Below are 15,788 nucleotides of genomic sequence, written 5' to 3'. Positions count from 1 at the left end.
TAGATTCTCAAGTGCACAGTGGTCCAATCTCCTGATCTGCTGGGGGCACGGTACATATTTTCCATATAAAGGGGGACAAAAAGCTGTGAGATGATGTATGTCATCTTTTTGTGTAAAGGGAAAATAATATTCTAAGCTAAGTAAATGTTTACTGCATTAAAAATAAGGTGCTCTGATCATGGAGGCCCATAATTATAAATTATATGCTAAATCCCACATTGTGATTGCTTCTCTTTAATTCTAATGGATGGCATGTGTTTTTAATACCTATCTATCCAAGTTCAATCAGTAGTTATAAGTAAGAATCAAAATCGATGGCCTGGCCTTATTAACATCATTCTCTAATATTTAATTGAACTAACCAGAGAAAAAGAACTATTGCTTGCAAAGGTAATAGGAAAGCATCAGCTACTTCTGATTTCTAACACTGGTATTGTCAAGCCTCTGAATGAATTTTCTCTTTGTCAAGATGTATAAATTTGTTGTTGTTGTGTAAACAGTTAATAGATGATGTTAGATGACAAACATCTTTTTTTTTTTTTTTTCCAATTCCAGTAGGGACCAAATTATGTTAGTGTGTTACAGAGATTCATCAGTAGTGAGGGAAGTGTGGCCATTAAACTGTGTCCTCAGGTGTTCTGTAGGTTTCTTTGGAGCTGCTTCAAGGGGAAGTATGCCCCCCCCCCCCGCCCCTTCTCAACCATGAGAGCTGCTATGGCCTGTTTTACGTATCACAGTGGTTCTCAACAGGGAGCAGTTTTATTTGTATTCTGACAATGTCAGAAACATGTTGCTTATCACAGCTTGGGGGTGGGGGTGTGTGGTACTGTCATCTAATGGGTAGAGGCCATAAATGCCGCTAAACATTCTACAAAACACAGAATAGCTCCAACAACAAAGAATTACCCAGCCCAGAATGTCAGTATGGCTTCCATCATATAATCATTTGTTTGGAAAAATAATTCCATGTCTAAACTTGTTGACAAACCACTGGATTAGAGTACTTTTAGAGCTAAAGTGATGGAAAGGTTTAACATAATTTTGCAAATAAATGAAGACTGATTCAATAAGTAATTATAAATTTGATTTTTTCTTTTTTTTTTTATCAGCAACAATTGTGTTAAATGAACTCAACTGGACAAGTGCCTTAGACGAAGTTTTCAAAAAAAATCGAGAGGAAGATCCTTCATTGTTGTGGCAGGTGTTTGGCAGTGCCACAGGCCTTGCCCGATATTATCCAGGTAAGTGCTCAGTGACTTAGTAGGTATCAAATAAAATGGTAAGTACCAGACTTAATTTTCTTGATATTTCTTTTTTTTTTTTTAAGATTTTATTTATTTGAGAGAGAGAGAATGACAGATAGAAAGCACGAGAGGGAAGAGGGTCAGAGGGAGAAGCAGACTCCCCGCCGAGCAGGGACCCCGATGCGGGACTCGATCTCGGGACTCCAGGATCATGACCTGAGCCGAAGGCAGTCGCTTAACCAACTGAGCCACCCAGGCGCCCTCTTGATATTTCTTAATACCAAGCTAATATCCGTTAGCTTCTCCCATCTTGTGAGAAAAAGATAGCACGCTACTTTTAGAAGGAAAGCGTTTTAGAACGCTTTCCTTACATGGCTCTGCATCTACACAAATCACTTTAACCCTCGAGACCTCAGGAGCAGTGGGAGCTGTTGGCTCCTGGAATCAGGCCAGGCTACAGTGATGCCACGAGCAGGTGTCTGTGTACCTCGGACAGGAGGTTATCATGAATCACGAATCCTAAAACAGTTCTGAGGTGAGGGTCCATCTGCTCAGATGGACAACATGTTGAATCACATTGGAGAATGGAATAGAATTTTTAGAAGCTAATTAAAATATTTCTCCAGATTTCAAGTTTGTGTTTTTTATATGAAAAGTTTTGATGCTTTGCTTTAATCAGTGAGTGGGGATTTGTTAAAATGAGTATGACGGGAAATGAAATGAAATTTCAGAGAAAATAGAGCTTCTGTAAGTGTCAGGTTGGATTAATTTTGAGGGTATATTAGTGATGGTACATATTCAGTGAAGATCAATATATTTTACACATTAAAATGAATAAACCCTTTTGTAAATCCTTTATTCTATAAAGGAGGGTAAGGAGAAATAAATCAATAACAAAAAAGAAAAGTTTATGACTCGTATAGATCCCGAGAACCTGTTGAAAAGACTTTAAGTGAAATGTCTGCTGATATTTTTAAATTCACCTTTTAGAATGGGCTGACAAGCACAAATGCTTTTGCTTGAGTGTTATGGGATACATGTTAGGTAATTTGACTTTAAACAATTGTAATATACAGAACAGTTCTTCTTGAGACTTAAGTTTTCTAAATATCTTTAACAAATAGAATTATTCACAATAAAAAGTCACACCAGTGAAAATGGGGTGAAATAGACATTAGCTAATATCTAGCTTTGTATGGCAATAATAAAAAAAGTACGTAGGCATCATCAGACTGAATAGCACTAAGATTAGGTAGACATTCTGCATGGATGCAAATGCCAGATGGTAAGATTAGTGACAGTTCTTTTGTAGAAACCCAGTGGGCTAGTCAAGGCCTACTTCATTTTTCATTGTTGAAAAAAATCATGAGTTAATAAAATAATGTTAGTATCTATGTAATATTACCATATAGGTTGTAGTAGAATTTTCTACTTAAATATGGTTCAGTGTAATACAGCCCTTCTAAATATTCTTATTTACTAATATGTTAAATATCATGTATCAAGAGACTGAAAATTTTAGTATATAAGATCATATTAAAAAAAAGCAACACTACTCATGAACATAATAAACGTGATAAAATAAACCTTGGGCATCTGGATGGCTCAGTCAGTTAAGCGTCTGCCTTCGACTCAGGTCATGATCCCAGGGTCCTGGGACTGAGCCCCACGTGAGGCTCCCTGCTCAGTGGGGAGTCTGCTTCTCCCTCTGCCCCTCCCCACTGCTCGTGCTCTCTCTCTCTCTTTCTGTCAAATAAATAAATAAAATCTTTAAAAAAAAATAAACCTTAAAGTTATATCAGGTCTTACAAAACATTTCTAAGTGTCATTTTGAAACATAGTAATTAGACACCTGATGACCTATTCAGTAATACACAGGTATTTGAATGCATTTATCAATAACTTAGAGTATTATATAGCTGTAAAGTCTTTTAAAATGTATTGCCTCATTACAAATTCCATTTCTGAAAAATTGATGGAAAGGTGGAAAAAGATGAGAGGAAAATTAGTGTAATAATGAAAAACCAAGAGCCCAGTACCAAAGGAAATTGATGATGCTGAGAAAAAAGAAGAGAGACAAGGATTCTAAGAGAAATAGGAAAGGGAACAGAGGGAAGATTGCATAAGAAAGGAGAGAGAGGGGCGCCTGGGTGGCTCAGTTGGTTGGGAGGCTGCCTTTGGCTCAGGTCATGATCCTGGAGTCCCGGGATCGAGTCCCGCATCGGGCTCCCTGCTCAGCGGGGAGTCTGCTTCTCCCTCTGACCCTCTTCCCTCTCATGCTCTCTATCTCTCATTCTCTCTCTCTCAAATAAATAAAATCTTTAAAAAAAAAAAAAAGAGAACATGGGGTCAAGAAGAGGAAGGAAAGAGCAATTGAGTTATGAGCATTTTTTTAAAGATGGCTCTTTTTACAAATAGCAGCTAACTTTTAGCCTTCCTAATTATCTTCTATATTTCATTTTAAATGCTAATCAAGGACAATGGCTTTGATTATTTTTCTTAACCCTCTTCATATATTTTTAAATGTGTTGATATTTGTCCACTTGATCTTGGAAAAGATTTTTGAATGTTTAATTTAGCTGAATCCTTACGATTCCCCCCTAATATCAGCCATGGAAGCAGCCCTCGGCCTCTCGCAGTGGTTAGTTTTTGAGCAAAGGTATGCCAGACAAGTTGGTTCACTAAACGACTGACGGCTTTAAATCCTTTACCTGTTAGAGGAGGTCATTTAACATAGCTGTCTTGACTGCTATGAAATACACTTGACATAATTGAACTTTGGTGATTCCTTTCTAAGTTCTTTTCATTTCCTTTTGTTTCTGACTACCTTTTGGCATATGGAAGCCATACGTGATGGGTACAACTTGATGAGTTTGGAGATAAGTATACATACACCCCTGATACCATCACTACAATCAGTACTATAAACCTATCCATCATCTCTAGAAGTTTCTTCCCACCATCTTATTTATTATTCTATTTTTTGTGATAAGAGGGTTAGCAGTATTTTTATATAATATAGTATTTAATCTTTATAGTATATATCTTTATATTTTTATAATATCATATACTTATTTAATGTATATATTTAATATATATTTTATTTATATTTTTATAATATTTAATATTTATAGTATATAATACAGTATTTTTTACTATAGGTATTATGTTAAACAGAAGATCTCTAGGGTTTATTCCTCTTGCATAACTGAAACTTTGTATCCTCTGACTAATACCTCCCCATTTCCCCCTTGCCGCAACCCTGGGCAACCACCATTCTACTCTACTTCTATGACTTTACTCTTTAAGTTTCCTCATGGAAGTGGCATCATGTAGTATTTGTCTTTTTGTGTTCGGCTTATTTATTTGGTTAAAGGCTAGAATGATTTTTTTTAATATATGTTAACAATATAATGGAACCAAGTCTCTGTCATAAGACATGAAGACAATATTATAATTAAGAACTAAGACACCATATATCTGTCGATGCTGACGTGTTTTTAAAACATCCAACCCTTTTTTCAAGTTTAAAGGCTTTTTAAATGAAGTGATTTTTAAAATTTACTCAGGAAATCATATGTTTTTTCTCTGATCTTACCATTTTGTTACAGGCCAGGATAAGGTAGAGTGGCTCATCCCTAATAATTGTCTGTTAAAGTAAAGGTCAAAAATAGCCTTTACTATTGTTAATTATCTTACTATAATGGAAATAGAATATATGTTACTTTGACGTAATTGGAGTTTTATATAACAAGATTTGTACCTCAGGCTTAGATGTCCCTATTAGCTGTGAGAAACTGGTTGGATTTTCTAAAATTTTCTCAGCCTTGATCATCAAATCTGGAAAAAAAATATGAACACCAACTCTTCAGTTTATTCCCTGAAGGTTATTATCAATAAGATAATAAACTGTAAAGTACTTTGGAAATAGAAAACAGTAGGCATTTTTACAAAAGTGAATATCAACTAGAATAATTTTTTTCTAAATTCACTTTTCTCTTCATGTGAGAAAATGAAGAACATAATTGAGATTTCAGTCAGTTGACAAGGAAACTGAAATAGCCATCTGTTTATGACCCCTTCCACATTTCTAAGCAATAATATCTACCAGTTAACACCACATGGTAGAGGGGGTCCAGAGATGAAGATTTTAGCCTCTGACCTTGGTTAGAGCACTTCTCAATAGGGTTTCCAGGTAAAATAAAAGTTGCTCAGTTAAGTTTGAATTTCACACAAATAACAAATAATTTTTTAATACAGGTATGCAGTATTTGGGAAATACACTAAAAACATCTGATCTTTATCAAAATTCAAATTTAACTGGGTGTCCTCTATTTCTTTTAGCTAAATCTGTCAACCATATCTGTCATGTTCTGAGTTTCTACATTTGTAATGTAGGAAAATCAGCTTCCACGTTATGTCATGGAATTCTCGTGGAGATCAAACAGAATCTATTATACATTAATCCAAGTGTAGAAATTTTACATTTAAAAAAATTCTGTCAACTGTCTTTTAAAAAAAAAATTTTTGCCACAGGGGTGTCTGGGTGGCTCAGTCGGTTAAGCGTCTGCCTTCGGTTCAGGTCATGATCCCAGGGTCGTGGGATTGAGTCCTGCATCAGGTTCCCTGCTCAGCGGGGGGAGTCAGCTTCTCCCTCTCCCTCTGCTTGTGTGCACTCTTTGTCTCTCAAATAAAATCTTTTTTAAAAAAATATTTGCCACAATTACTGAAAATAAAGTGTTTTTGCAAAAACTAGGATCTTCTGACTCACAATAGAGTCTAAGAAATGTTGTTCCATGTTGAGATGCAATTTAGAGCAGGGCTACTTGGAATGAGTGGATTAAGCAAGTATATTCTACCCAATAACCAGGGTATAAATGTCACTTCCGTCATTTGATGTGGTGGCAACCTTTGGAAAATACTCACAGACTTCAGCAAATAATAGGAAGACAATAATGTTTAGATCGTAGAATTGTAAAAAGAAGAAAATGACAGTTCTTAGCCAATTGCCTGCATATAGGAGAAAGTCAGTGATGGTTAGCCACTTTCGTTAGATTCATTTATTGGATTATTTAAATGATGTGGAGAAACTACTGACTCCAAGTACAGAAATTTCTCGAGCTGACATCCTATAAAGGCACCTCTGCAGAGCTGGTTCTGAAAAGCAGTTTGGCTAGTAATCAGTGGGGACTTGAACTCTTGACATCTGTCCTTGGACAGAACCTCGATAAACTGCCTGTTTTCTGATTTGGTTGATGTGTAGGGAAATGAACTGTAAGAAGGATTCTGCCTGTCCTTTTTTCTTCTCTCCCTTCTCCTCTTTTGGCTCCTGCACCCCCTCCCTCCCTCCTCTTTCAATTTCCAGCCTAGAAGGTGGATAGGCTGTGTGATAACGGAAGGGATGTTAAATTTGAGGGTGAAGACGAGTTCTTGATGCATGTGAAAACTGTCGTCAGCAGAATTACTGGCTTTGGCTCAGTCACGTTACGTCTGTGAGCCCATTTCTTCAGCACTAATTTGGGATGATGGAAGATGATTTCCAGCGCAGACACTAACATTATCTACTGAAGTGTTCAGGCTTCGCTTTTGTGACGTCCACAGTCCTTGTATCATGGGACAAGAAGTCCTAGAGCTAGCTAGCTTCATGGCATAGCTGAAGCCGGGAGCCCATGTCTAGTGACATCTTCACTGAATATGTGCTGACTGGAAAATCAGTTTAATTTATGAGTGCTTTCCTTTTAAAGCTCTTTATTGATTTGGATAAATGAACTTTAAAGCTATTAAACTGCTTTCAAGAGCTGTCAACTTTGTGAATTTTTACCTATCATTAAAACAGAGATACAAATTATTCATTTACCTGTTAGTATCTCCTGAAATTGTTTTAATTCCTGTTGTACTTGGGATTGTAATTAGGAATTAGTGGCTCACTGAAATGCCAATGGAGGCAGTACTTACTCTTTTCTTAGATAATTAGTTGTATTTGCAGAAAAAGCCAAAAATCTACTTCATTTTCATATGACATTTTCTTAGTGTCTTATTAAGCACTTGTTCTCTCTCTGCCTTCCTTCATTTGTTCATTTCAAAACCATGGGGTTATGATAAAGTGACCTATTACTTGTTGAGTGACTGTTAACTATACCTCTGGGCGACAATTCTCTGTCGTTTATATCTGCTAAAATTTTTAAAATGCAGAAGAACCTGTGTACAAAGTATATGAAGTGACATATTCTTTCCATATGGATGGTCAATTGTTCTTGAGTTGTTTAGTACTTTTTGAAAAATGGCTCAAAAATGTTTTAAACATCAAATAGCAGATGACACAGGTTAGTCCAAAGAATACTTTTTTTTTTTCTTTTTGGTTATTTATGAAGGCAGCATTCGTGATAGATTCCTAGCCAGTTTGAAGAAAATGGTATAGTGTTGGAGCCTCGATATTAATGGTATGTATAGAAGTACTGTTTGCAGTGTTCAGTTATCTTTTTAAGAACCCATCTTTTTTTATTTTGATATTTGTGAATAGATGCAAGGTTTAACTATAAATGTATTATATTTGCAGATTGCTGTATAAACAAACTTGAAATGGAAGTGATTCCACTATCACTATTTTAATGCTAATAATGCTTAAAATCCAGTGTACCAGTTAAGAATACTACCAATTACAAAAACAATTTGATTTCAACACTAGGAAGTTTGTTTCTCACTGAAGTCTGAGTATCAGTCAGTTGTATGGACTGGAGCTGATCGGGATGCTTCACGAAGAGGGGGTCCATGGTCCTGTTTGATTTCTGTCATCTGAGTGTGACCTCTGCCTCAAACCCACCTCTGTTACATGTGCTCTTTCTTAATGGACAAAGGACAAACAGTATTCTCCCTCTTGTTGAGGGTTCTTGTTCGAAGTCACATAAAACCTTTCCTCTTGTGGGATGTTGGCCAGAATTTAGTGGCCTCATGGGCCCAGTTACCTTCAAGGTGGTCACGTATGCAGGTGAAAAGCAGAAGCTGTACAAAGTAAGAAGGGGAGGAGAGATACTCGGGGACGGAAAAGACCTCTGATGTGGTTACTCTGTGCACGTGTGTGTTTTATTTTTTATTTTTTTAAGTTTTTTTTTTTTTTTTAAGGATTTTATTTATTTGAGAGAGAGACAGAAAGAGAAAGAGAACAAGTGCATAGCGGCAGAAGGAGAAGCAGATTTGCCGCTGAGCAGGGAGCCCAACTCAGGGCTTGATCCCAGGCCCCTGAGACCATGACCTGAGCCAAAGGCAGACGCTTAACTGACTGAGCCACCAGGTGCCCTCACGTGTGTGTTTTAAAAGACCAAATTGTTTCCGATCTGCCTGAAATTTTAATCTCATTAGGGAGTCAACATTTGTACATCTTGAAATTTAGATTATAATACAGATAATTAAATGATTAAATGTCAGATAAATTAGATCAGCTATAACAATAGATTTGCTGTAGGACTTTTCGAAAAGACAAAGTGATTAGAGACCAGAGTCAATGGGCTTGGTTTATGAACTCTGGATTAAAAAATCAAGTTGAAGGAAAAAGGGCAAAGCCCAATTAGAAGGAAGAAAAGCACAAAGTGAGAAACAGGGAGATGAGTAATTACGGTGAGAGGCTAGTAAGCCTAGTTAATCTAAGAGTTACAAAAGAAGAGTGCTGTCAGATCAAAAGTTTCATTAATGGCAAATTCTGTGGCTCCGAATGTCAGAATTGTCTGGGATTTAATGTGTAGGAAAATACCATCGACATTTTGAGCAGCGGAATACTACAGTTGAAATAGTGTTTATTCTGGTTGGAAGGAGAAACACTGAGAGAACCTTGACCAGAAGATGCACTATTGTAATGATCAGATGTGGGATGTGAACAAGGGACCAAAGAGGAATTTATTTAAAAATTTTTTTTAAAGATTTTACTTATTTGAGAGAGAGAAAATGAGTGGTGGGGAGGGGCAGAGGGAGAGAGAGAGAGAAGCAGACTCCCTGCTGATCCCAGGACCCTGGATTCATGACCTGAGCCAAAGGCAGACGCTGAAGTGACTGAGCCACCCAGGCGCCCCCCAAGTAGGAATTTGAAAAGGAGAATCTTTGGGTAGAAAAAACGAGGATATTAGAGACGTTACCAAAAAAATAAATATTGATACACTTATATATTGCAAAATGATTACCAGTGTAGTGTTGGATAACACCTTCCTATCACCTCACATAATTGCCATTTCTTTTTTGTGGTGAGAAATTTAAGATGCAGTTTCTTAGTGACTTTCAAGTAGATGATATATTATTAAGTATACCAACCATGCTCTCTCCTCAGACCTTATTCATCTTTTGACTGGAAGTTTGTACCCTTTGGCCAATATCACCGTATCCCCCCTCTCCCCCCCGCCGCTCCCCAGGAACCATCATTCTACTTTCTGCTACTCAATGTCTCTGTGAGTTCAGCTTCCTTAGATTCCACATGTAAGAGAGGTCATATAGTATTTATCTTTCTCTGTCTGACTTTTTTCACTTAGCACAATGCCCTCATATAAGTGTATCAAATTAACACATTGTTATATCTGAATTATATTTCAATAAAAAAGATAAAATAAATGAATTTAGTGACAGACATAAAGTGTAAGTTAAGATAACTATAATATTTAATTTGGGTATGAGAATGTTGGTACTGTATGCTGAAATAAAATACCAGAAGTATTTTTATTTGGGGAGTAAATTGGTAAGTTTGATTTAGACCAGTAATTATACACACACACGCCACACACATGCACAAAATATTATCTTGAAATTCTCATTTGATCCTGATTTATAGAGATGATTCAGTAGCCTTAAATTTGTTGGCTTTTGTATAGCCTCATCTCTTACCTGAAGCTGTCTTATTTTTCACACATAAGGGTTGTAATAGTTACTCACTTTGCAATCAACTATGGATCTAGTCACGCTTCAATTAAGTCATTTATTGCTGACAAGAAAGAGTAGTTAAATAAGATGCTAATATGAACCTGGAAGTTGATTGTAATTGGATGGTGGATAACACTATATAAAATACGTGAACAAGCATTGCTAAAAAGCTTCAGGTCTTTTTAACTTCTAAAGGATCTCTCATTCCGTTCCTTTTTCTTTTATACACTGTTAAATTTTTATACTGTTTGCCATCCATTTTTATATACATAGAAACATCTTTGCTATGTAATTTTTATGTTCACTATATTCTGTTAAGGAAAATTAACATCTTTGTCAAAAATTTAGATACCCTTCTAAGCACTTCTGCTAGGTACACCAAATAAAAAAAATAAGAAACATATTATTATCAGCATTGTCTAAGATGTATTGACTTACAAAAACAGGCAACTTGTTATTGTAGAATCACAGTTTTTTTTTTTTATGAATATATCAATATTACCTCATTGGATTTGTTTGCTTACAAAATGGGAAACATTTTCTCTGTCAGAGTTCACATTTTTCTCTAGGTAACACATACCTGAATTTATTCTCCAGTAAATCCTCACCTTTATAGAACTTGTATTTACAAGCTTATTTCTGAGCCACAGCTAATAACTACTTAGGGGCCATCTAAATGATTAAGTCTTTGTGCACTGTTTACTTTATTGAATATTCCACTTAACTGCACAATGTGTTTGTGACTGGCTGCTGCTGACGGACAGATAACCCTCCCCCTTTTTTTTTTAAGATTTTATTTGACAGAGGGAACACAAGCAGGGGGAGTGGGAGAGGGAGAAGCAGACTTCCTGCCGAGCAGGGAGCCCGACGTGGGGCTCGATCCTGGGACCCTGGGATCATGACCTGAGCTGAAGGCAGATGCTTAACCGACTGAGCCACCCAGGTGCCCCACAGATAACCTTTTATGTTCAATGAAACTGTTTTCCATAGCTTACCTGGCATCAGTAGAATTACCAGCAAATCACTTTGTAATAAGTGCTTTTATTTTTAGAACTACAGTGACTTATTCTTGGCTATGATACATTTTGTATGTGAGTTAGTGCTGCTTGTCGATAAGTCGTAGAAATGTTCTGGACATATTACACTGGTGATATCAAAGGCACTCTCAAGCCAAACCAGTGATAGCATCTGAACAGCAAGCCTCATGGCTCAGTAACTAAATTAAAATCCTAAAACAATTGCATTGAGTCAATGTAGTCAAATATGGTTGCAAGGGGGAAAAATGGTAAGAACAAGCAAACGTCCTGTTGCTGAGGAAACGAAGATATTCTAAGAATTCAAATACTGGTAAGAGTGAATTTTGCTCTAGAGGAGCTCACAGGTGAGAGAAAAAATTATGAACATGTTAGATTAAAATGAAGTGCCAAGAGATAGCTAATAAATATATTAACAAGTTATCTGAAACACAGTTGATGTTAACAGTTCTCAAGTGAAATTATACGATCTGGAATTATCCACTTAATGACATCTGGCTCCCTGACTGCGGGCTTCAGATCATCCAAAGACCCTAACGCAATGTCCATCTCCAGTTTTATTTACTGTAAGTTTCAGCCTTGATCACGTACTCGTACATTGCCCTTTTCTCTCCTTTTATTTTATTTTCTGCAACCTACCTTTTTTTTTTTTTTTTCCATCTCCACGTTTTAATGCGAGAGCTCCATCTCTGGTCATAGGCGTCTTAGCAGTCATTTAAAATAGAATACAAGCACCAACTTTCCCGTGAAAAATTTCCCCAAAGGCAGCCTTTCTTTACTTTTTCTCAGAAATTTTTGTCTGCATTGTAATAGCTATAAAATTTTCTCTTCCTTCCAAATTTATTTTGTATACGTTCTTTCTAGAAAGCATTGCAGTGTAAGCAACTGCTCGTAGAGATCGCTGTGTGCGTGTGTGTGGGTACTCCCCATATCACCTAACACAATGCCTTGTGTATAGTGAATAATATTTGTTAAATTAAGCTGGATAAACAGATTGACATAACAGGTACTAGAATTGAAAACAAGTATCCGAGTAGAACTTAAGAGAATGTTGCTAAATAATGTGAAACAAGGGCAAAACAGATGGAAACTGCCAAGAAACCTAGTGTTCCAATTATCTAGGTTCCTGCCTGTACACCTTTCCCATCCTTACCCCCCTTAATCTATGCCAGTGTTCTTCCTGGGGTTTCTGGAGTGACCTCATGGTGTCCTTTAGATTCCCAGGAAATTTTATTGACTCTCTGACAGCATCCTGCATCATTGGCGATGGAGTAGGAATGTGCTTGTAGGCAGTGAAAATCTAAGCACATCTTATGATAACCTATTTGAAAAATCTCTCTATAATCAGATCCAATGACCCAATGATACCGTTTTCTAATATTCACATATGGATTACTTATTATGTACCAACTTAGTTCTAAGTGTTGTGTGTGTAAATCATTGAATCTTTAACCCTTGGAAGTGGGCAATAGGAATCATTACTCTTGTTTTACTGAAAAAGGTTAAGTAATTCATCCAATGAAAAATCTGGGTGGACTGACTCCAAACTCCTTTCTGAAGTTCTACACTAGGCTGTTTCCAGTCGGACAAGAACATTTTAAACAAGAGACAGGAAGACAGACTCTTCCTATGAGCATTGACTCAAGTGGGATGACTGCCTTCTAGTCTCACCTTCCGCCTCTGCAGCTCATTGGTGGCTCTGTACCAGCAAGCTTCCGTCATTCGGCATTTGAAAACTTGATCTGGGAATGAAAATTGTTTGGGAACCAGTTGCTTTTTAGACACATGTGTCCCCCCCAAATTCAGTACTGAGTGAAAGATATATTACTAGATTCTAGCAGTATAAATACCTAAGTAATAAGCGGTTTCCTCAGGGCCAAAATAACACTGCCCTAAGAAGACAGAGGAGTGTAAGAAATAGTGAAGCAGATTTCAAACACTCTGTGAAGCGTTCACTTCCTTTACGTTCAAGTTTGTGTAATGGGGTAGAGTTCTGACCTCTAGCAAGATTATTGGTTCAGTTACTTAAACAATGGCTAACATGACAGAGACTGTATATGTTTTTCTCAGATAAAACTCTTACCTAATAGATTAGTTGTAGAGCAACTGTGGTCCATCTATCTGCCGTTCCTTCGGCTGTTGTCCTCATCTGTATGACCAAAACTGGACCGACACTACCACATTTATGGTTAGGGTGAAAAAGAAGGGGAAACTTAGTGGAAGGCAAACAGCATGACCAGAAAGTTGTACATATGTTGCTTTTCAAATGCTGTTGACGAGAATTTCATTGCATGGCCCTACTGTGGCAAGAGAGACTGAGAAATACAGTTTCTAGTAGGTAATCACCTAAAACTTGGGAGGTACTGTTACTAGGAGGAGGGAGAAAGAAGAGTATTTTAAAGCATTGTCACAGACTGTTCTTTTGGCCATCCGAATATCTGTGCCTATTTTTTTTCCCCTCACATATAGAACACACTATCTTTCCATAGAAGATGATCCAAAATCCCAAACAAGTTAGTACATCCAGATAAAAATCCAGGCTTTCCAGGTAATGTGCAATTCTCTCCATCGTGACGATAACAACTTTTCCTAATTTGACTATTTATAATACAGCAGAATATCAGTTACTTTTTTGTTTTTTTTGCCCTGTTGCCATTATTGCCGAGGTATCTTATATGAAATGCTCCTGTCTTCTGGATGACCACAATAAAAATTCTCATTTGAAAAAAGAGTAGGAAATACAGAGCAGTCACAGGTTGGTGGTACATATTACAATTCATTGGGTAAGAAACTCAAAGACTACCTACTCTTGGATCAAGCAAATTTCTTGGTTAGCCCATGTGCTTGCTCTGGGAGTAACCCTTCTGTCTGTAACCCTCTCTGGCACATCCGAAGAGGGATGTGCTTGGGGCTAAGCAGCTTTCATATCTTGCTATTTCTGCAGCAGGTTTAGAGCACAGAAATTGCCTTTGGGTTCACAGCAGTGACAAGATTTCTGCAGTCTAGCCTTGTGGTTGCTTTGGTAGCACAAACAGCATCAAAAACAATACTGAGTTGGCTTCTACTTATGTTCTTCTCTTGAGTTTCTTGTGCTAGCAGTCTCAGTTCTAAGATTTAGTCTAGAAGTCATTCTTTTAAAAAAATTTTTTTTTTATTTTTATTTTTTTTTAGAGAATGCGGAAGTGGGGCCAGAGGGAGAGAGAAAGAGAGAGAGAGAGAGTGAGAGAATCTTCAGTAGACTCCCCACTGAGCATAGAGCATAAGGCAGGGCTCCATCCCATGACCAAGAGATCATGACCTGAGCCAAAATGAAGAGTCAGACACCTGACTGAGCCACCTAAGCACCCGAGTCTAGAAATAATTCTTAAATCCAGTATCTTTTTTATATTTACTGGGTTCTGAACTTAGCCCATCTTCATCTCTTTCATTTTAAAGGTGGCTTACTTGAAACATTGCTGAAAACAGAAGATGTAATGTTAGAGTAGTGGACATTACTCATATTTTAGTTGTCCATCTGTACCTATGGCCGAGGCTGCTGGCTACCTACCAGAGTTGTGTCTTCTCACTCCATTGTGAAATTTTGCCTTTGGAAATGACGCCTTGTCAGGGACTGTACTTGTCAGACCTCCTTTGTGTCTATGTAGTCCTAGTAGTATATGAGTAAAAGTAAGAGGTCTCAGTTCAAGCCTGAGATTGTTAGGACTTGGGCGTGCCTTCTCCACACTTCCTGAGTGACTTTAGAAACCAAGTGCTGAAGAAGGCAAGAGGGCCACTAGGTAGAAGTCATTGACTACCATCTTGAAGCAGAATCTGTGCCTCTGTGGGTAGTGATATTTAACTTAGACTGTCAGATGAGTGAGTAATAAACTTTGTGCTAATAAACAAAAGATTTGAGATTGTTCATTAAGTTATTTTGTGTTACCATAATGGATAGAGAATCCTTTCCATGTCTTGGGTATTTCCCAGGTTAAAAGTTTTACTGGAAAACAGAGCCCATCTTGTAACACAGAATCTGAAAAGGCCAGCTATTTGCCTTTCTAGAGTCTCTGGCACTTTTGTGTGGGTACATAACGCTCAGTCTGTTACTGAGACTCATCCTGAACCTTGATACAGGAGCCATGATATGAGTTAGGGAGTGTGGAGAATTCATTCTGGGACAGTAGTGTTTGGGCAGCAACATTCAGATTCCTGGAAATTTTGTGAGCTATACAGTACATATTTATTGAATTAATTCTGGCTTAAAAACAGTCCAAATTCATTATCATGGCTTAGAATTCAGAACCATCACTAATAATCCATAAGAGATGACTGAGGTGAGCTTAACGATCCACATAATACCAATTAGATCCAGCCAGTAGGACCAGGGTTGGGTTTTAAAGGCATTTTTGAGTATGTGAAGTTTCCTTTTTTCTATGTGACCAAAAATGCAGAATCTATTAGAATTAGAAAAATGCTGTTGAGCTCATTAATGGGAATTGCAATTAGCTGTCATTTGAAGTGGTGTTTCTACCAAGAGAATCAGGCCTCACCTCATCCTTCTGTGCTTTATTATTTCCTAGCAGCTGAAATGAAAAACTGTACACTCATATTATTTTTAGAGCATTTTAACCAGAAA

The 15,788-nt window shown here is 37.2% G+C and overlaps 1 protein-coding gene across 8 annotated transcripts in view; it reads left to right on the top strand.

The window, feature by feature from the left end:
* CACNA2D1 (calcium voltage-gated channel auxiliary subunit alpha2delta 1) overlaps positions 1–15,788 on the top strand; it is a 479,784-nt gene that overhangs the window by 346,567 nt on the left and 117,429 nt on the right. For all 8 annotated transcript variants that reach the window (XM_027573790.2, XM_027573786.2, XM_027573787.2 and 5 more), the window contains exon 7: positions 1,110–1,241. In XM_027573790.2, coding sequence (XP_027429591.1) covers positions 1,110–1,241 — 132 coding nt within the window. The remainder of the gene's footprint in view (positions 1–1,109; positions 1,242–15,788) is intronic.

Source organism: Zalophus californianus, chromosome 12 (genome assembly GCF_009762305.2).
Source record: "Zalophus californianus isolate mZalCal1 chromosome 12, mZalCal1.pri.v2, whole genome shotgun sequence".
Classification (NCBI taxonomy): Eukaryota; Metazoa; Chordata; class Mammalia; order Carnivora; family Otariidae; genus Zalophus; species Zalophus californianus.
This window is presented reverse-complemented; position numbering and strand designations above follow the sequence as displayed.